This window comes from Solanum pennellii, chromosome 2 (assembly GCF_001406875.1).
Source record: "Solanum pennellii chromosome 2, SPENNV200".
Taxonomy (NCBI): domain Eukaryota; kingdom Viridiplantae; phylum Streptophyta; class Magnoliopsida; order Solanales; family Solanaceae; genus Solanum; species Solanum pennellii.
The window spans coordinates 55,516,115-55,539,148 of record NC_028638.1 but is presented as its reverse complement, the minus strand read 5'-3'; the positions used below and the strand labels follow the sequence as shown (position 1 = coordinate 55,539,148).

The following is a 23,034-nucleotide window of genomic DNA, read 5'->3' as shown; positions in this document are numbered from 1 at the left end:
GAGAGGTGCAGAATGCCATGAGGGCTAATACTGCCTTACTCGCTTATTAGTAATGATTTAACAAGGCAACCTGCATAACTCTCATAAATGACACTATTTGAAAATACATAAGAATTTAAGAACATTTTGGTGGTTGACAACAAAATAAGCCTTGCAATCCCATCCAAACTTCTCATAGGCAACTCGATTATTAAAAGCTATTAATTTATTGCTATCTTCACAGCAGACTAGAGCCAGTAAAAAGAAACTAGTAGCAGTTTATATAAGTGCATTTATGGTTTCAGAATCTTCTAATTAATCACTGAACACATTGTACGTGTTAAAAGTCCCTTACAAAAGAATCACTTCACTGTCTACAAAAGCTGATCGCTTGATTTCAAATTTTTAAAATTACAATAACTAACAAGACAAGAAATTTGAGAGATACTGTAGACAGTATCAACAGCCTTAGTTTGCTCTGGATGAAAATATTTTTTCAAGTATTCAGATGAACAATGAGTGTGCTTTAGTTTGATAGTTTCTGTTACCTCATTGTTGCTGAGGCATAACAGTGTGCTCCTCTACACGCCAAAATTGCACATCTGCACAAATTCCATTTCAGAATCAATATATTTAGTCCATAGCTCCTTGTATTGATTCAAGGCTATGTCCAGCCAAGGCTTCATATCCCCATTATAGTGAATCACAGCAGCCTTGTGGATTTCATCCATGCTTACACTCGGATTGAACCCAAGCCCAAGTACATGCCACGACTTATCCAGTGATTTGGTTTTCGAGAAGAAGGTCATCAGCCCAGCTGGAAGTGTTCCCAATTTCCACAATGTCCGATCCTCATTCTAATAAAAGAAATAATTGATAAGAATTAATTCTTTAATAGGATATCTGATAAAAGAAATGAAGTCCTAGCTCAATCGATTCTCTAATTCAGCCTATTGTTTTCTAAGCTATGATAAGCTGTCCAAGAAAATTGACCATACAAAGAAAGAAGGTACAACATAAAACAACTCACCAAATTCTGCCAGTAGTGATACTGCTCAGTGCATCTTTCACGCCTCCAGGCGTCAAGATCAAAAATATTCATCCCAAATGCCCAGGCACACGCCTTAGGGTTGAACTTTTCCCTAACAAGAGGGTGAGAGAAATTCAAGTACTGAGAATAGCGATGAAAAGATCCAAAGCAGGTCTCAACTGCCCCATTGACCTTCCCATCCAAATCGATTGTCCACAATGCAGTCAAATCCTTCTGAACCACAACATCATCATCCAGAAACAAAATCCTGTGAAGTGTTGGATACATCTCGGGCAAATAAAATCTTAAGTGATTTAACATAGACAAGTACTTTGGATTCTTAAATTTCATGTTGTTCACATCTTGCGTAGCATTCTCCGCACTGTTTTGGAAGTAAAAGTTCTGCAGCTTTGCGGACTCAAGTTGCTTGAGCACTGGAACATAGGAAGAAGTTAAGAATGTAAAATCTTCAACAGATTTGATTTCAATGTGAGCTTGCTGAATAGGCCTCATCTTAAACCACACTTTCATTGCAGCTAAATTCATCCTATCGGTAACAACATGGAACACGTGTTTCCATGGCTCCTCTGCGTTCTTTATAACCGAATTCACAACCACGGATACTGCAATGACATTATCTGAAAATATGGCATAATGATACAAAGTAGGATCCTCATACTCAGGCTCTGGGTCCTCATCCCTATATTTTTCAGGATGTGAGATTCTCTCCTCCATAAGCCGCATAGCAAGACAATGCAAGCTCTTTGGAGTTGATTTAGCAGCAATCGAGCTGGCAAAAGCTCCATTTTTCTTTGCCTTCACGAACAACTCATTAACAGCAAATATTGTGTCCTTCAACTTCTGTATTTTCAATTGATTATCGTAAGACTCTTTTGAGTCAGCAATCAATAACCTCGCAAACTTGACCTTATCCTTAACCTCCTTCTCAAACTGTTTCAAGGAGTCGTCATCCAGGGGGCCATCAGTATCAAACAAATTAGAGCGGTAATTTTGCTTTGATTGTAGATCAGAAAAATTCTGGGCCAAATCTTCAAACATCTTAAGTTGCTTAGCAATCTCCAACTTCAGCTTCCTCGCATAAGCGGCGTACGCATTCACAAGTGCTATATGATCATTTGCTTGTTTATGTATTAAATCTAACCTAGTCTTCAATGGATCTGAATTTATTGACACCAATGACCGATGCAAGTATGCATTCCCAATAGTCTGTTGCGCATGATCAAAATGTTAGTCAATTTCTCTTTTGACATATTTCAGTGTAGCTAAATCTTTCCTAAATATAAACTGATTAAATCTCCACGAACATATTATGTATAGAAGATATAAAGCATGCCATATCCATGGAGAATGAAACATTTATGAGGGAAAGTTAAAATAAATTACCTCATGAAAACTCAAATCTAGTTATAATAATAAACAACTACTACTACTTGTTAAGGAAAACGATTAATCTTCAAGCTTGAGCAGGGAAAAAAAGCAGAATCCATTAGAGAACACATTGCAAACAATATGCATAAGCAAATAAGGTAAAATTTGAAAATTAAAGTCATAAGCGGAGAGTGAAAACGTACAGAATCGTGATGAGATGAGAAGAGGACGGAGAGAGTGGCGAGAAACAGTAAAGTAAACATAGCCGAGACGAAGATTCGATATGAGAAGAAATTCCGAAGTGCCGATCCGCCGCCACGGCCTCCTCGGACTGCAACCGCCATTTATTCAGATCTCTCTCCGACGGATCTAATTGATAATGTGAAAACACCAAACGATTCTGCTCTGAATCTGTAAAACTACATATGCTACCCGGAGTGCAGATTGAGTTCAATTTATGTGGAAGAATAATGGGGAATTAATGTGGAATTTGTATTAGGTAGAATTGTATGAGTGGAGTTGATTAATGAGATCTGAAGCTGGGAGTTGAAGATGGAGAGTGATCTCTCTCCCGCGTCGGTGGTTTTTTCCTGATTGCGAAATTTCAATCAACTCGGGATCTAACGCGATTGATTACTCCTAGTAAAGATGAAAAGGCATGTCCAGTGAAAAGGAAATAAACAGATGAAGAAGCCCTCCCTTAATTACTTATGTTTTTCAGAAATAACCCTCGACTTTCGTTTATGATGTATTTTCTCTTTTTATTAATATATATATATGTTCTCCCTCGCCCACTTTTGCTTTTAGTAGAGTCAGAATTTTCAATATATAGTAAAAAATTAAAATAAATAATTTTATATATATACATATATAGTGAGAATGTAAAGTGCAAACAAATATAAATACGAAGGAGTCAAATTCATATCTGTTAGATATACATTTAAAATAATTTAAATTTTCAATATATATATAAAGTAATTTTAATTATATATAATGAAATTTTTCCTTAAATAAAATTCTAATGATCACCCTTAAATGCTTACTAGCTCTTACTCTACCTTTATTATCGTCCATGTGCAAATAACTTCATATGTTGTAGACGTCTAAATTATAAACTAATCCTTGACCACCTAACTTCATTTATAAATATTGCAAGTGCAACCACCACTAGTAATAGTTAGTTATGAGATCAACTAAATTTAGAATTAATTTTAGTTGAATGTGTTATATATATATATATATATATGTGTGTGTAAAAAATGAATCCAAATATATGTACTATGTTCAGAATTTTAAGCGTTTAGTTCAAGATAATTTGTATTGAGGTTCAATCTCAACTTATTCAAGTCTAATCCATTTAAATAAAATTATCAATTGACCCCAATTCAATTTCCAATTTCACTCCGTTTTAAAACTTTTTATTAAGATATGTTCTTATATTGAATGTATGAATTATTATTTATTTAACATCTTTTAGGTTTTATCTATCTATTTGTTACTTTTTAAACAAAAATTTTTGAGCGAAAATTCAAATTGTGATTATAAAATATGTTAAATTATTGAGATTAATCGAATCAAGACCTAATTCGTTTTTAGCCCTTTTGAGCTCAAAGTAAACTCGGATGGGTCAAGATCCAACCCGATTTTCATTTTAACCTATTTTAATATTTTCAATTCAATCCAACCCGCCCATTTGACATTTTTACATGTATGTGTGCGCACAACATGCACAAATTTATTTCGTTCTAGTCATTATTACACTACTCTAGAAGTTCTAATTATCTAAAATTTGATTATTATCATTATTTTTTAGTAACAAAAATTTGTCTTTTTACATTCGTTATTTCCTAATTTGTTATGTTTTGAACTATTTTTTCTTTTGCGATAATTTTATCAAGAACATTTTGTTTATCTCGACAATAGGGATTAGACTTGTGTAAACTCTACCTTGTTATAGTAAATTACTATAACTTTACAATTTACATGTCTCTTAAGAAATCATAAATAAAAGAATAATTTACTAATTTACCTCTTAATTGTTTTTTTTAAACCTTGCAAACTTGATTAAAACTTTTAAAAAATAATAATCAATATCAAGGGTAAAATGGAATTATGTAATTAATTTTAGTGTAATTTTGCAAATGTAATTTAGAATAACTATTTTAGTGATATGCATAATTAGTATTGGGGGTAGATCTTGACAATTAATTATACTTTCAATAATTGAATGGGTTTTTTAGAATTGTGTTTAAGAAAATACAACTTCTTTCTTAATTTCCTGTATTAGTAAAGATGTGAAATTATACTTTTAGAAGTGCGTTGAAATCATATAATAAATATAATATAATAATAGCTACATAATATAGTAATTAAGAAAATATTTTTGTTGCCTTAATAGAAACTCAGAGTAGGTTTGGTTGAAAAAGTGTACTTAGGAAATTAGATAAATTTTAAATGGTAATTTTTTTAAAATTTTAATGCATGATAAATAGGTGGTGTTTATAAGGAAAAAAAGTATTATTATTTGTAACTATAACTAACATATTGTTCCTTAAAAATAAAAGGTATTAATTAATAACTAATATCTGAAAAAATAACGGGCATCTTGATTATATTCCAAATAAGAAATATCTGTAACTTAATTATTCCAAATAAGTGATATCTTAAGAAATACTCCTAATTTAAATTAAAATTAGTAAAATTACTCGCGCGAGAATTTATTATCATGAAATATATAAATAATACTTAAAATTGATCAATCATTAAAACTAAAACAGTAAATCATCTTACATACAAGATTATGTAGTAACAAACATTAATAATGTAAAGGACAATGAAAATTATTAGATTTTATCATTTATTCTTAATAATCTAAGCATAAGTTAATAACCGGAAAAATACATACAAGCATCTGCATCTGTAACATAAACAGTGGTATCAATGAGTCACTCAACATGAGCAAAATACACATATATTTATTTGTGAAAAATAATAATAATAATAATAATTTATGTTTTAAAATGAGAGAAAATTCATCTATTTATAGATAACAAAGGGTAGTGTAAACAAATATTTATTGTGCTTTATCGAAAATGTTACAACTATTTGAAAAGTTGCAGCCATTCGAAAGGTCACAACCTTTCATAGAGTTAGTAACTTTTCATACCAGTGATAACTATTTATTAAAGTCGCAACTTCTCATAAAAATCACAACTCTATATAAAAGTCGCAATTCTTCATAAAATTCACAGCTTTTCATGAACGGGTAAGATTAATTTTTGAAATAAATAATTTTAATAAAGTGGGCCTAGAGTTTTTTTTTATATATATATACTTATGATTAAAACACGCAAAAAGGTTTGAATTTTGGTTTATTAAACCCGGGAAACCGCCACAGGGAAAGTTCAAATAAGCGGGACGAGGTTTTCTAATTTTTACTCCTACAGTTTTGGATCTCAAGCACGAAGCTTCTTCTCATCAACACTTCACCGTCTTCCATTTGAGTTCCATCGGATTCCGATCACAGGTAATTCCCGACTAATCTGTCCGTCGCCTTAGATACATCTCCTGAAATTTCAAATGCTCAGTTACGTATAATGTTCTATTTCCATTGAAATTGATAAATATGAAAACCGCAGGCGATTTCATCAAACTTTACAATTATTATTACGAGCTAGACATTCTGATTTATCTTCTATATTAGTTTAACTTACAGTAATTAATTACATTTTGTATGTTCTTCGTTGAAGTGATAAAGCTGACATACTTGTAGTATCCGCGAGAAAAATTAGGTCATGTTCAATTGATCTGGTAAAGTTAGTAGTTTGCATCTTATAACTTATTGCAGTGATGAAGTTGATTTTTCATGAAAACATTGAGTTTAAACCGCCTATTTTGGATATAGACTGTACCTATATTATTCATTTGGAGTTAAACAACTAATAATTACTTTGTTTAAATTGAGTTATGTTATACCAGGAATGAGGAATTCTGAAAATTTATATAACAAATCCTACCATTTTGTTGAAGATGTCAAGTTTCGGCAAGTTTTTTTTTTCTGAACAGTAGAAGTCTAAGATATGTCAACTTATTGAACCTCATCAAAAGGTTCAAGCTATTAGAAAATGAGCACTTATATTTATTTAAGTAGTATATGTAACACGCCATTCACATGCGGGCTTAATTATTTTGTGGAGTAGCAGTGAGGTACAAACAAAAATTCAGCACATAGAATTGTGTAAACTTGTCTTATCTAAAAGTTTAATGCATTAGAGAAGAGACTCTCTTTTACTTTACTATTTACATCTACCACATGTAGAGACAGGTCTGTTGCCCCTCAAGCCTTTTAGAGAATGTGAACTTCGTTTTATATTTGATTAGGACTATGGCCTTGCTTATAGAAGATGATGATTCCTGTATTCTATTATCTAATTAACTAGAAAAGATCCGACCTTCCTGATCATCTGCTTTCAATTAACAAAGAAATGAGACTAAACCAATTACGCTGAACTCCCTAGTATCTAACTGCAGTGCTAAAGGAGGAAAAGTGATTTTACTTCTCAAGTATGGCATTCCAATTGAAATACTATTTTAATTTTCGATAAGGTTGAACAGTGAATTTTCTTGCGAGAACAGCCAGACTATAAAGAACAGCAATTACTGGGTGACTGAATGTTATTTTTATTTGCTGTTTCATGCTGTCATGCATAGACAAACTTTGTATTATTGGAAACATATTTTAAGAAATATATGAAACTTTGGCTTTCTGCAGTCTACTCATGTGGTGGTGCTGAATCAGTAAGGTGTTAGTATAGTTCATAGCAAACAACCTCAAGAGAAAGACATCTGTTGCCTAAGAACTATGCTGTTACTGAATAATGTGCCAAGCTAATCACCCGTGAATTCGTTTCAACACTATAAAGAAGGTACACCACAACGATACGATGTGTAATATTATCACCGAACTTCCCACTTTCCTAGATTACAGACTCGATATACTTGAAATTATCTTTCTTGGGATGGCCTGTGTGTCAAGCCCCACTTGTGGGACTTCACCGGTTTGTTGTTGTAGATAGGCTAGCAAAAAAAGTTCACTTTTATTGTGATATACCTAGGAGGTGAATGTTAAATATGATAAATTTACATTTTTTCAAAAGTTCAGGTTTTAATTGAGAGGAGGAACCAGTGGAAATCACTAAGAAGGAAGGTGATATCTGTACTACAAAAAACATGACGGAAAAATATTCACAAGAAATTGTAGAATGGGAGTTCACACTGTTGTTGGAGTTTGTTTATTAGTGTTACTGGTAATTCTTGATGCCCCCTATGAATGTGCTCTTTTTCGCCTGTTACATAAGGAAGAAGTAGGATTGAGTCACATTTACTATAGTTGTGCTTGTATGCGAGTAGGTTGTGATAAAATGACATACTCAAATTCTGAAACTCTGAAGATAACAATTAAAGCTAGGAACAGTGAATTTTGGAATCATTGGACTGCTTTATGAAATGTTTATCCTGTTCAGGGTATGCTTGCCGTAAACAACCTGACAGGCACAAACCTCTCTCCTGTCGTCCTGTTTAACTATCTTAGGCATGCAACTTTCAAGGAAAAAAATCTTCTACTGTACTTGGCCAATCCATTGGCTAAGCTTCTTTAGTGGAAGGTTCCTAGTGTTTCTCTTCCCATTTTTTCTGTTGCAGATTCATCACTGATTTTTAAAAATCAATCCGGTAGACTTGCATAGGTCACTTGCTATCTCATGGTTTCTTACTTTTTCTTCTTTATGAATAGAGGTGGATTTTATTCTTTATCTGTTAATGCATGTATAGTGAAACTAGCATCATGAACAGCATAAAGAAGGGGATTTTTATTGAATAGCATACCAGCACAAGAAGAAAGGAGATACAGTAAAAACTAAATTCATAGCCTTCATCTTGTCAACATAAGAGATAGAGGGAAAACTCAAATTGTGGCCACCATCCCAACTACAAATATATAACAAGGAAATCAAAACCACGGCCTTATCCCAACCAGCATAACTTCCATTTTAATCTGATTAGTTATTCATTTTGAGGTAAACCACTGCAAGGTTCATTTTCAAGAGCTCTTGAGCTAGGACAAGGACTACTAAGCTGCATGCCAGTGATCATTTTGCGAAGTTCTGAAGTTTCGTTTTTCAGTTGAGCATTTTCTTGAAGTACTTGATCATGGCGCTCAGAGGCATGATTTAGTTTGTCCAGGAGCTGGTGATTCTCATTTCGGAGCCAAAGAACCTGTGCCCAAAGCTCATCTAGGTGCCTCTGCTTGCGCATGCGTGATCTCCGTGCAGACTCTCTATTCGATATCATTCTTCTCTGTTTACGTTCATTTATAAGAGTCCACTGTTGCTCATCAGCTTCATCAGATGTAGAGTTACTGTTGAAACATGTTAGTTGTGGATTGAGGTCTTGAACTTGAGGAGTGATCTGAAGATGATACAAAGGATTCAAGACCGTATTTAGCTGAAATGTGGATGGGTTATAGTTCACACAAGATTGAGATGGGAATTGAGTTGGGTTAGAAGGAAGTAGGTAATAGAAGTCTGTGACATCAGTGGGTTGCATGGCTTAAAAGTATATTAGTTTACAAGGACAATTTTTTGATTTAGATCTTAATGGAGGGTCAAGCAAAAGAAATTGGCTTTGAAGTGCGAATGATAACGTGAGCAGGAAGGGGGCTACTTATAGGATTAGGAAAAAGTTAAGACGGTCCCATATTGTATCAATTAGATACAGTAAAGTTTCTTGAAAATGAAATCATCATAATATAATCCTGAACATGTGCATGTGCGTATGATAACATCTGAGGGTCATATGAGAGAATATTTACTCCATGAACATATGTTTTACTTAATCTGCTACATGGACATATACTCGACATGAAGGGCCATCCAGGTAGACCAACTCAGCATTATTGCCAGGCCAATACGATCCATGATGTTTTCGCTCTATGATGGGTTTTGACAACAATGGTAACTGCCGTAAAAGAATAGTTTATGAGGTTTGTGAAGGCAAACCATATTTTGTAAGTGGAAAGATCATACACTTGATAAGTTGATGACTCAACAACCACAACATGATTTAAAAATACACATAATATATGCATAGCTCCTCCTATGCATAACAATAGTGACTTACAATCACTGGTGGCAATTTAGCCGTGAATATGAGGTGCTTCATATTCATGCTAGTTGCATTAGTCACCACTAAAGCTCTAAATTGTCATCGGGGAAAGGTGATTTTCTGCAGAGCTTGTTGTAATTAGTCACCATACACTCTCTTTATCATGTGTAAAGCCAGAGTAAGGTTTAGTAAATGTGATTGTATTTCCAACCTAATGAACCGAATTGAAAGTGATTCTTCTATTTTTTTGTAATTTAGGAAAATAAACTCATCATAAACTAGATTCAATATTTCCAAGCATTCATGAAATCAGATTGGGAAGTATCAAGCTACTTGATTAGTTTAAAATAACTAGTGACTACTTATTGATTTGTGCTTAATTCCTCTTATTTAGAAACACCCACTCACGATTGATTAATCTGAAGAAACACGTTAAGCTTCTCCCAGCTTTGTAAAATAAAAGTTCTGTTAAGACCAGTAAGATGATTAATAATTTTCCGGAAAAAGGAAAATAAGAATAACTTCAGCTTATTAAAGTCAAGATAGATTCAATGCTTTCCTCCGAGTTTCTTATAGGGTTCCTTATGGTCTCAGCAAGAACTTGCCTTTATGCTTTTGCAGCAATTGTTCTCTGCATTTTCCTCTGGCTTCTGCTTTAGAGGTCAAAATTTCTTAGCTGTACACAGTGTCGAGATTTACTCATACGACTAAAGTCATGTTTTTCGGTTGGTGGTGGAAGGAAGAGGTGGTAAGATATGGATGGGCTTTGAAATCCAGTCTTCCACTATGAAAAAAAGATTTGCAATGCATCCAAAACCAGAAATTCCTCAGTCCTTAGGGATAATGCTCTACCCCTTTCAGGTGGGTCTGTTGAGTGGACTGAATGGTCAAGAATATAATTACACAAGTATTGACTCCTCTTTCTATTCCTGTCTTCAAATTGTTTTGCCTTTGTTGCATTTCTTTCCGTCCTATACTTTATATACTTTAGCTTTTAAATGAACGTCCTTTCCTATATGACCATTTCTGGTGTTTGGGTGATTGATATAGATCACTGCAGAGTGTACCTATACATATACGGTACATTTGGATTTATCTTGTATTGAGGACTGTTTGAGCTGGACCTTGTACATTTTAGTATTTTGCCATCAGGTTCAGTTATTACGGTCCCAATTAATTCTCTGATCTTCGTCCCAATTAATTCTCTGATCTTCTTGTTTTACTCTCTTTTGGATGTGTTTTACATACTTGGACTCGAAATCAATTAAATTTTTTAAATATTCAAGTAAAACAACAATATTTCTACTTGCTCGGCGATCAACAAAGGTTGGAGATACTACACATACTTGGAAAGTGAGAAAGACCCTAGTTTCATTTCATGTTTATACCTTTATATCTTTAATTGATGTCCTTGCGGAAAATTTATGCCTTAGATGTCGAAATCTGTTTGGTGTCCTCTCATTTGGTACACTTTTGAAATGCCTATGTTTTGAAAAAAAATACAATTGAAAAAGGTGTACTTTATGTGTTCTTGTCGTCTTCAGAAAAGAAAAGCTTGCTAGGTTGGAAAAGTAAAATTTATGATTATTAGGGTGTTTTTCTTTTGTTATTGGTCAAAATGGCAGAAAATATTTTCTCTAAGAAAATAAATAGCTTTAAAATATGGAAAATAACTTTTTTAATAAAAGTAGGAAAAAAATATTACACAAGTGATCTTTCGAGTTTATTGTTTCCTCTCTACCCACCTAATCCTCCGACTCCTATCCCTTGATCATCCCACCCACCACCACACTGATTCCCCACTCACCATTCTATCTTGCCTCGTAGTGTTTTGCTAGATAACATATGAATATTATTGCGATTATATTTTCTTTGTTAATAAGCCCAACACTAGTAATAAGCAAAAAATCTATATATTTTTCAAGAAATCATTTCCGTGGAAAACATTACCAAAAAAGATATTGCCCACTTAAGAAGCTGGTGCATGTCAGCATATCTTATCTATCTTCCCGTAATTACGGCCATATCCCGCTATTTTACCCCTTATACCCTTCAAATAGCAAATCTTTCTCATCAGAAATACCCAGGAATACAAGTTATTGGGACAGTGCCCTAAACTATCGGCCAAGGTCTTGCACAAAGGGTACTTGATTTAACATCAGCCTCATTTGATATCAAATTCTCTAGATTATCTGTTAAAAAGGTACAAAAGCTGGTAGACAAAGAAAACAGAGCTGCACGGTAGGTTTCTGCAGGGGGACCCTGCTAGTAGGGTGCGCGTGGCTGTCGTGTGCAATCCTATGGCCAATTGGCTACCAATCACATCAAACAGAAGCCATAGTTTTTGAATGCTTCAGGTGCCGTGGTCATCATGATGGGGAACTCAATTTTGTGGTACTGTCACTTGTACCTGATATGCACATTATTGCACCCCACTGACGTACCCTATTCAACTTCCCTTTCTTTTCTTCTTTCAAAAGGTAGTGAGTGCACATAAGTTCTTCACAACAATCATGTGTTCAACCCAATCAAGTTTTTGTCCCGACTAGCTGGGAACTGTGGCTTAGTTTTACTTTGCTTTTGGTCATTTTTAATTACTTCATCCTTAAGCCTCAATAATTGATCATCTTTTAATTAAGTATTAGCTTTATAATTTATTTGGCTGGTTCATCTTGATCATCATAAAATTAATCTGCATGACGGACGGGTACTCCATTTGAGTTCTTATTGAAGGTTGGCTCTCTAGTTACCAAGTGAGGGAATTTATCGAAGCCTGACCTTGCCCATTACTTTATTCTTGGGCTCGTTGTGAGTGCTGAAACAGAGACTTTCAAGCCATCAAGCTCTAAAAATTTGAATTGGGATGAAAGTCCCAGGATCTTCTAATGGGCAGAAAGTGACTTTAGAAAGAGACAATTTTTGATAATTTTATTATATATACTACTACCTAAAAGTTGTGGTTGTGTTAATGTAACTGTTTTGGCCTTTTGGTGATGCAAATCAAGTTTTAAAATCAGGAACGGATAAGAATGGGTTTGTGTTGAATAAAAGCAGAGAGCAAATTAAAGCTACTTTATGATCTATTTCGTCACGACCTTAGTACATCTGTTAGTGATTCTAGACCCAAGTGATAATTTTTTAGCTTTAAATATAGGGCCACTTTGAAATATGGTACAAAGACAAGTTAATTTCGTTATTGCTAGTCGTACTAAAACAATTTTATTAGTAATTGATTATTGGTTACTATCGACTTCTCTGAAGTCTGTACTATCCATTGCTTGTTGTATAAAAATTCCTATTAACCTTTTTGTTATGGCTTTATTTTACTTGCATGCATAATCAATCTATTTTAATTGTTAAGAAAGTTGGCACATCCAAGTTAGTTCACCAAGCTAAGAATTTCCTTACTGGGACTGTTCCAGCTTTTATGTTTAACACCATAAATAGTTAATCCAAAAAGATAGATGATTAATTGTTATCATTAATTAGGTCGTTGACTATAAATAGATTGGTCAGGACAGGATAAGTTCCTCATGTGCTTACCCTTTTTCATCTCTTTTTTTTTTTAGCTTAAATTAACGTTAGAAGGGACTATTAAACTATTACCAAGTTGAATGCTTGTATCTTTTGTTGCTTAACATGTTTAATAAAATTGACACCTCAAGGTGCAAAGCATAAAGTTTGATAAGTTGTGTGATGGTGCTGCATTTCATTACTATTTACTTCGAGTTTTGGGCATATCATTGGAGTTCGCTTACGTACTTGTTAAGGTCTAAATCCACTATAAATTGTGGAGAATAAAGGTGTTTTAATTTTTCTTTAAGCAAATGGGTTTTCTTTTTAATTATTCATTATCCTCATGGTTTTGATCACTGTTGCTGTTGTTGTATTTACATTGTTCTTAGCCGTTTATGTAAGTACTAGTCTCTGAGAACGTATGTTGCAGACAATAATATATATTCATCACATCTTCCGCACAATCAAATATGTAACCCTATTGAAAGACATCCTAACTATCCATTAGAGATATTAATCTCTATGATATAGACGGAGAAACGCACATGTATTGTGAAAGAAAATCAACTCCTATATGATAAATGCTTGTAGATTTTGATTTAGTAATCTACCACGAAATAAAAATAGATCAACAATAAAATAATTACAAATTATTGTTATTGATAAAAAAAATGCATATAGAACTTTCACATAGATATTAGGCAATTAGGCAAGACAAAACATTAGTTATCTCAAATTTTCTTTTCAAGGAAATCAACATGACCTTTCTTTCATAATAGAAGATTAGGTACTTTTTTCTTGTAAAGATGGGTTTTAAATAGGAGAAAATAATTAATTAAATTGGAAAATTATAACTTAAAACTTTATGCAAAAATTATTAAATGAAAGAAAGCGAATGAAGAGAACTAAAGTCTAAAACTTATGCCTTTACATATTTATCAATAGTTAAAGGCCTTAGTAAATGAATATGGTTAATAACTCAATATATTGAAGTTAGTGTATTAAATTATTAATTTACCCTTCAAATTTTTCAGATTTTCTATTTTCAAAATGTGTTTAGTCGATAAAATTTTTTATAAAATTATTTTATTAATCTAATTTTTTACTTTCTTGTTTCACACTATTAATATAATATGATATGATATTTGATAATTGATATGATTAATGAAACTTAGAACCATCTGAACCAATTATTTTATTTCTTAACCCTCTTTTCATGATCCTGTCGTTTGGCTGAAAAATAATTATTCATAATTATGATATAAATGGTGGGATAAATAGCGGATAAATAGCTCAGTGATTAAGGTAGCAGAATGCATAACTTAATCTGTAAGGTTGAAAGGAAAAGCAATAAAGAAAAGGAAGTTAATTAATAAACACTTGGAGTACATATGTTGACACAAATATGACTGATTTTTGTTTCAATTTTGTCAAGTTCATGTACAGTGACAAACAGCTCAATCAATTGCCGACATGTTTATCTAAAAATATTCAGATGAAAAATCTTGGAATTTTATTTACACTATTGAGATTTCTAGTCTACTGGAAATTTAGTTGCAGTAGCATCAAAGTGAATTTGATGTGCACCCAATTCAAGAGACATTGTTGATATTGTGGCTGCTTCTAGTGTAGCTTTGTTTTTAGTGCTGCTTACTTTCTCTGGTAATTTTAGAATTATACTCAACATAACAATGATGAAAATATCTTTTATTGAAATTTATCCAATTTCTTGAGATCTTGGAATGAATCTTCATACTACTATACATTCTTAGGCTACCCTAAGAGACGTGTGGGAATGATGCTACACTATCTTTTCTATGTTTAGCTGAGGCCTACCTTCTTAACTAGGGCCATGAAGTTGCTACTTGATTAATAGTTGAACATATTTGGTAAACTTGGGGGCTTATATTATGCAATACCTTGAAGTACAAGGACAAAAATGACAAATTTATGTTGTTGTTCTGATCTACTGACCACTAAAATGTACCAAAGGGCCTGGTTTTTTACTCAACTTGTAATTTTTACTTTCGGAGAGTCTAATTGACTATTTTTAGTGTTGAATTGCATAGATTAATTTTACATCGTAAGATCACAATTTAGATATCTAAAATTATATAAAAAATACTGTCAATTATTATTTTTCTCTTAATATAATAAACAAAAAAATTATTAATTAAAATTCATATAATTTAATCTTTGAAAAATAAAACATAACAAGTATTAGCAGCACTTAAAAAGACTGCCCACGCATACAAATATTCAATCCAACTATGATTGAAAAAATAATTTTCAGTGCCCCACAGTTTTGAAAAATACAAAAATAGGGGGGGTAGAATGTTGAACCAGAGGCCACTTGCAAGAGGATTTTACTTGGTTTGGTTTGCCTCTGTGGGTATTTGAAGAGCCAGAGTTTACCTCTCTAGTATTTTTAAATGACGGCTTGGGATAATTTTTATTACTTCTTTTTCTTTCTTATCCCTTTCTAATCTAAAACTAAATTTTATTGGCGACAGTGGTATATGTCTATAACTACAGTACCAACAGCAAAAAACGTTGCCAAGTTATTTAAGTGAAAAATATGTTGACTTAGAAAAGAAATTAGTTCAGTAACCAAAAAGTCATTAAACTAGATCAGAAGTAATGAGAAGCAGGATTAATTCCTGAACATATTACTCTTGTCACTGACTTTCTTTTTCGACTTCTGCCTGACAAAAATCTAGAGTAGTTAGGTAAAGCCTCGAATATCATCAAATAACAAATAGAAAAATTACGCACCCTAATTAGAATAACTAGGGTTGCGGTGGAATAGTAACTAATATTTCATCCTTAACCAAAATCTTCGTTTCGATTCTACTTTTTCGGTATGAATTCAAATATAGTTGTGAAACTTGATCCAAACACTAAATGTGGATTTATCTGTTTCCCCTTAGTATATTGAAACACAAGTTCGACGAGTAAAGTTGTAATACTTTCCGTAAATTCATATGCCCGTTTGTCCATAGACTTCCCAAATAATATTTGGGGGAAAACTTGGCAAATAGTGTTTGTCCATGATAATATGGTTATTGATGAAAATGATGAACAATCGGCTCAAGATAACAAAGTTATGTGTTTTGTCTACTTCGCGATGTATGAAATGATGCTTGTTATACTCACTCCAAATCACGACATTACTCTAGTGTCATGGACACTATTTTTTGTTATTTTTACAAAGATCCAATTAACTTGTAATACAAACTTATGGTTATCTTTTATATTTTAAAAACTTATGGGTATAAATCATATTTTTCTAAAAAATTGAAATATATTTTCCAAATAATATGGCCAAACACATGGTGAAATTCACCCAAATTTTCACCCAAATAATATTTGCCAAGAATATTTGGAAATCTATAGCCAAACGCTAGCTTAATGATTTGTGTCATGTGACTTACTTCTCGGATTAGTTTATTTTGATGGATTCAAAATTCATGCATTATGTCAATATAGAAGCAGTCGTATTTGAGAAGAAATTAGCAACGTTTAAAGTAAATAAAGTAGCCATACTCGAAAGTGTTTTTCTTCAATAAAGTTCTCGTATACTGTAGTTTGAAAAACATTTTGCTTTTTCGACTCTCTTTTCTTTTTAAAGAATTCTTTTTTTTCTTCTTTATCTTTGCTTCTTCTTTCTTTCTTTCTTTCTTTTTTCCCTTCCTTTTGGCAACATCCGAATCATCATCATATAATATAAATGATAAAGAAGTTTAACCAACAATTCGGCATGCATTAGATTTATTATTGTACAGCCTGAAAATTGCAAATTTACATACAAAAGTACATTGACCAGAGCCACCCAGCAACCACAATCTGAATTAGCTTGGCCAAAAAAAAAACAACAAAAACTTGGGTGTTGAATGCAGCTACCGTAATTCAGCTTACCTTTTATGAAAATGAAATAAAAACTGTTCTAATGTTTTGGTATTGGTCCAGTAAGATGCCAGTAACACTATTCATCAATATGAGACTCCTTTCGTCAAGGTTAGGCAATGGTCAAGTAAGATTACAAATGCAGGTCTTCTAAAAAGGCACTTGATCATATGGGCTTTGCTCCTAAACCTAAAAAGAGATGACCTTTGAAAGAAGACGGTTTAACTGGATAAAATTTTATCAATGGAGCCACTGACAGCTTCTCTTCTTGATGAACTTTGCTATTTATTTTTATGACCACTAAAGATATGATTTTTCTTGGATTGGGGCAAAGGAGGCCTGGCTCACTAAAGATAATCTTCATAAAAGAGGTTTACCCTTATGAACAGATGTTATTTATGAGGCGGACAAACGGAAACCACTAATAGCTGGTGGCATATGATTCCAGCTTGTATCTGGTGGGTGTTTTGCAGATAAAGGAACGCCCCACTAGGAGGGGATCAATAGCGTTCCCACTTGGAAGTGAAGCTGCTCAACCACTTGAACAGCCCCCACTTGCCCAGATAAAGAAACTTTACGTTTTGAAGGCAAACAAAAACCAGTACAGAAGATTAAGTCAGATTATATCTTTTTATTTCGCTTTCAATTCTTGTATAGAAAGGAATATGCAAATGAGGCAGAAACTTCATTAGATTTCACATAGCCCCTCTAAAGATTAGAAGAGGGCTATACTATTGATTTTTTGCTCGCTTAATCAGAAAATTACAGCAACTTGTGTTGTTTACGAATAAAATTATTACCATTTTATTGAACAGGACGGAGGACTTCAAAGTAAAGACAATAATGAACTACCAAGTTAGCACATCCCACATTTTTATGGTCAATTTCCTTCTAGATCTCTTCCTATACCTTAAGAAATGTTTGAGAAAAGAAAGTAACTGGTTGGAGAAGGTGGTACTTGTCCATAGGTGGATGATCTGATCTTGATTATCATTCCCAAGACACCTAATCACCTGCCTTTTTAATTATTTTGAAAGAATAACTAAGTATGCTGTCAAACAAGACCAATCTACCTCCCATCGGTAAGTACTGCCTTCAGTAATTGTCCAACTTCTTCATAACCGCAGCTATGATCTAGAGTAGATACATAATGCAGGCGGATACGATTGGAAATTGAGACGAAGTAGGTGAAGAGTAGAAAGAAATCACACAAACTGAAGGTAACATCTCATGGGAAGTAAAGAGTGAGCAACATAATCTCTACCAAGTTATATGGGAGAAGGTAACTCTGGAACTGTGAAAATTAGAGTGAAATATACCTAACAAGAACTGATGTTGAATTTGTTATGAAAAAAAGCAAAAATCAAGAAGTCTAGAAGACAATGGTTACTGCAAAATAAGGTAGGCTTAATCTCTGGGTAGAAAGATTTCACAAACTGTGTTCTTGACAGCACAGTTAACTACTTTTTTATATTAATCGAAAATGTAATGGTCGGTATCTGTCAAAATTACAGTTGATCAAGATAAATCCATTGCTCATGGACAAACACCCCACTAGTTTGTGTCTCAACTCCCAGTTGTAGATGTGGTTGTGAAGTTGTAAAAACTAAGATCAAATTTCCTATTTCAAGAAAAGAGCGAGCAGTGCAATTTCCACCCAGTAGGAAAAGAACTTCCAGGCAACTGCCGAGAGAAGTTTCTTCCGTGGTAATATTTCCTTTATTTCCGACCAAGAGATTTGGCAGTTCTAGTCGCTCAGGAGGATGTGAGAAAGAAGCATCCTCTGTCCTTGAAAAATATATATCAAGAACTTCTTTTTCAAATGATAATGGACATGTACCTAAGATCATGAAGATGATTTTCCCTTTTCATTCTAAAAGTAAAGGAGGTTGCAATAGCTTAACACCAAACACATCATGACGCAATTAAAAACTGAGAAACTGTTATAATTGGAAATTTGATACCCTATCATCTTAGTTATTGATAATTTGATATTGTATAAGTGGTATAAGAGACAACAAATGAGTGTCACTCCTTGAGATGGGGGTAAGTAAATGTGGATCTTTCTTTATCAAGCAATTCTACAGCCTACAATGCATTAAAAATAGCTAAGAGTACAGCATAAACTGGTCTGGGGAAGATCTGAATAAACAAAGTATCTCTTAAGGTGGTTCGCTTCAGCTGGACTGCTATTCATGACATTTGTTTGACCTGATGTTATCCCCAGATAAAAGGTACGCTTATGTTTAACAGCTGCTAATGTGTGCCAGAGAGTTGAAGACGCTAATCATTTATTTAGTTGTGTGTCTCTTGACACAGTTATTGAATATGCTCCTTTATACACACAAAGTTGATGATGTCCATGCCTCTAAAGGGAACTTATTTCAGCTGGTAAGGAAGGATTACTGGCAAGCAGCACCAAAAGGGTTGGACCATGATTCCAGCTTGCATTTTTATGAATTGTTCGGAAAGAGAGAAACAACAAATGCTTCAACCCAAGGTTTTAACAGTAATATATAAAATAGAAATAATTATATCTGTTCGCTTATATTGAAATATATACACAACATAGATAATTAATTTGTACTCTTTAGCTCCTTACAGGAAGTATAGGGAGCTGTTGTATTTTGTATCCACTTTGAAGAGGTACTTGGTGCTAATGTAGCCAATGTAACGAAATTCTTTTACTTGTCAAAAGAAAGCAGAAATCAAAAGGCTCTAGAAGTTCTGATAAGAAAGTAAATATATATGATAAACACATGTGAAGACAACATGCTGCAAGTTACAAATCCAGAGATTTGATAATTATGTGAATATTATAAAAAAAAAAAGGTAAGCATCACTATATGATGCAAGATCTTTAGTACAACTAGATATATTAGAAATATTAGAATACACTAAGGTCAAGATTCTGAAAAGCTTCCCCAGCATATTACCAAGATAATGATTCGGCAACCATTTCAAGTTGGACAAGAAAAAAAGATCTAATAATTCTATGGTGTACACTTTCACCATCTCATTGAAAAACAAAACCAACTCTAAATTTCCAAAATAGTACTCCCTTCGTTTCAAAAAGAATGACCTAGTTTGACTTGGAACGGAGTTTAAGAAAAGAAAGAATTTTTTTAATTTTGTGGTTCTAAATTAAGTTATGTCAAATGTACCAAAATGTACTTTAATATTGTGGTCTTAAACATACCACCTAGAAAGTTAAAGTGTTGCCAAAAAAGGAAAGGGTACATTCTTTTCTAAACAAACTAAAAAGGAAATAGGGACGCTCTTTTTTAAATGGAGGGATTACTAAACTACTAACCTTTGAATATACAGAGATTTAGAGTTTTCATCATTTTTCGGTGGTAATCCAACTAGCTGTCTATGTGATACTATCAGAATAAAATTGGCAACTTTACATATACAGTACCAACACAAAAAGTTAAAGGAAGAAAAAAAAGAAAATGATATGAATAGATTTTCAACATGCTCAGCTAAAATGAGATTAGTAATATGTCCACGAAATCTGTCAACAGAACAGAATTTGCAATGTCAGAGTACAGATTCAAAATTGTATCTAACCTGAAAATCATTAACATGTCCTGAACCAGCACTCCTTCCATTTTCCCTCTCATAATCAGCATTATCCGTGGGCAACTCGTGGCGACAAACAGGACATGTATTACGGATATTTAGCCATGGCATAATACAATCACAATGGTAATAGTGAGAACAGGGCAACCTAGTAACTTTCTCCGTTGACAAAATCTCATCTTTGCAAACTGCACAAGCTGCATTGCTTCCTTTCAAATGTTCATCACTCACGACCACCAAAGGAAGATTTTCCAGCACAGATTTAGCTGCTGGTGGACTACCCTTTAACCTCTCTTGGCTTCCAACAAAATCAACAGCACCAAACCCACCGCCATCTTGAAGTATAACAGCATTGTGAAATTCAAGGCTCCTTTCGAGATCATTAACCGCCACCAGAAATTCCCATTCTAAATTCCTCGATTGCCCCTCTTCTCCATCTTCACCCAAACCCAAATTTCCTTCTTCAGAAGAGAAATCAGAAGAAACAGAAATTTCTTCCATTCGTCCAATCAGATAACTAATATTGTCCTCCCTCCCTTCAACCCTCTCAACTTCTTCCCACTCTGAATCTTCATCCAAATCCCCCTCATCACCAACCCGAAAACAGTTCCACAAATCCGGCACACTCGAATTGCCAATTTGGTGAATAACCTCCTCGTCTTCTGAATCGGACTCGGAGTCTACCCCAACGACCCGAAGTCCATCAAATTCAAACCCAAGCTCTACTTCTTCATCGTCTGGCAAAACCCTAGAATTAGAATTGTTGTGAACAACATGGGGATGATCCGTTACTTCGTCATTTCGGGAGTCCAACAAATCGGTTACAAGGTCCATTTGGTCTTCATTGCAGTAGAAAAAGGAACTAGGGTTTCCGATCAAGTCGGAGCGATCGGACTCCGAATCAACGGATTCGGTGCTCGAGTCAAATGAGGGAATAAAGAAGGTGGGATTATAAGGAGAAAAGGAGTATGTGGGGTTCTCCTGTTCGACTTCGTTCTCGCTAAAATTGGTTGTCTGTTTATGGAAACGAAGGCTATAATTTTCCGCCATTGAATTGGTAAACAAAAACAAAAGGGAGATTTTTAGCTCAAATTAAGTTTAAGCTCCATTGTTTTGGTTGTTCATATAAACAAGTTAGAAGATACAGGATATTTGCTGTCCTTTTGTAATCTTTTTACAAATTTATATTTGGATAGTTTCAAATATATATTATAAAATAATTGATATATGATAAATATAATCATATTTTTGCTTATATAAAAAGCTAAAATCATAAAATATACATGTTGATCATATAATATAATTTGTCAAAAATCATAAAAAGAACTTATCGACTATACATTATAACTTGGTTATATATTGATTATATATCATATATACTCTAAAAATCGAATATAATTTAACTATACGTAAGATATATTTATTTTAGAAAAATTATATGAATTGATATACTTTAATAAATAATTACTAATTTTAGTAAATTATGTATGCAATACATAAGAATTAGAATTATTTTTTTAAAATATATTATGTTTGTTTGGTAAAATTTTACACAAATGTATAAAAATGTGTGATATACGTATTATCCATCATTAAAACTTGTATTATATGAGAATAATAAATTGTTCTTTTATATGTATTAAATTTGTATTATAAATAAATTAAAAGTGATAAAATAGAAAAAAAAATATTGCTATAAATGATAAATATTATTTTATTATAATATATTGCAAGTTTCCCTATATTTTATGTATACCTAAATATACACTGCCTATTTAATCTTAACTAACTCAAAACTATGTCTAAACAATCTGAAAATCTGTGATATTATTTTTTTTTTAATGTTTCGAATCTATTGATGAATTATTTTCTAAAAACTATTAATATTTGTGGTACATTGAATTTTTTTTTAAAAAAAAAAAAAAGAAAAAGCTGGAAGAAGAAGAATAGGGGAAAAAAATCTAAAAGATGAAACTGGTAGCAGAAGACGACGACAGTAAAAGTGGAGAAGAAATTAACAACTTTTTATAATCAAAACGATGAATAATCATTTGATATAATTATCCTAAAAAAATGGTCTCTATTTTATTCATCAAGTGTTAAGGTGATAGTATTTTATGTATGGTCTATGAACATAGTGCCTTAAATCTGATCCAAAAAGAAAGAAGAAATTGAAGAAAATGTACTTATGACTATGTTTTTACATTATGAACGTTGCAATATAAAAAAGACATTTATAGTATCTAATATTTAAAATGATTGTAATTCTTTTGATTGTTTATCGTTATGGATGAAAAATCAAATCGTATCGTAAAATGGATCAAACATATTAAAATTTAATATTTCATATGATTTTAGACTACGAAAATTGATACTATTTTAATTTTAATTTTATTTAAAAAAAACAAATTGAATCAAGTTATTGTAAACTTTATAATTATTTATATATTATTTATATATAAAAAATA

At 32.8% G+C, this 23,034-nt stretch overlaps 3 protein-coding genes and 1 long non-coding RNA gene across 7 annotated transcripts; 1 reads left to right on the top strand and 3 right to left on the bottom strand.

Moving 5' to 3' along the window:
• Nucleotides 1-237: 237 nt before the first annotated feature.
• Nucleotides 238-3,129, bottom strand: LOC107011668 (probable galacturonosyltransferase 9). The gene is made up of 3 exons (XM_015211250.2): nt 2,602-3,129; nt 1,010-2,236; nt 238-836 (listed from the first exon to the last, which is right to left on the bottom strand). Exons 1-3 carry the CDS (start codon nt 2,740-2,742, stop codon nt 561-563), a joined length of 1,644 nt encoding a protein of 547 aa, XP_015066736.1. The 5' UTR covers nt 2,743-3,129; the 3' UTR covers nt 238-560.
• A 2,651-nt stretch (nt 3,130-5,780) lies between these two features.
• LOC107009638 lies at nt 5,781-7,563 on the top strand. The gene is made up of 2 exons (XR_001455437.2): nt 5,781-5,924; nt 7,170-7,563. It is a non-coding gene; the product is annotated as an uncharacterized LOC107009638 (long non-coding RNA).
• Nucleotides 7,564-8,241: 678 nt separating this feature from the next.
• On the bottom strand, nt 8,242-9,712 carry LOC107009636 (basic leucine zipper 43). The gene has a single exon (XM_015208984.2). It carries the CDS (start codon nt 8,999-9,001, stop codon nt 8,459-8,461), a length of 543 nt encoding a protein of 180 aa, XP_015064470.1. The 5' UTR covers nt 9,002-9,712; the 3' UTR covers nt 8,242-8,458.
• A 7,140-nt stretch (nt 9,713-16,852) lies between these two features.
• LOC107008975 (E3 ubiquitin ligase BIG BROTHER-related-like) lies at nt 16,853-21,745 on the bottom strand. 4 transcript variants are annotated; one of them, XM_027914967.1, is made up of 2 exons: nt 20,555-21,745; nt 16,853-17,553 (listed from the first exon to the last, which is right to left on the bottom strand). In XM_027914967.1, the coding sequence occupies exons 1-2, from the start codon at nt 21,614-21,616 to the stop codon at nt 17,482-17,484; spliced, it is 1,134 nt and encodes a 377-aa protein (XP_027770768.1). In that variant the 5' UTR covers nt 21,617-21,745; the 3' UTR covers nt 16,853-17,481. The 4 variants fall into 4 exon arrangements, 3 of the variants coding, with proteins under 3 accessions (XP_027770768.1, XP_015063694.1, XP_015063692.1); XM_015208208.2 differs by lacking the exon at nt 16,853-17,553 and adding an exon at nt 18,904-19,708; XM_015208206.2 differs by lacking the exon at nt 16,853-17,553 and adding an exon at nt 18,904-19,425.
• Nucleotides 21,746-23,034: the final 1,289 nt, after the last annotated feature.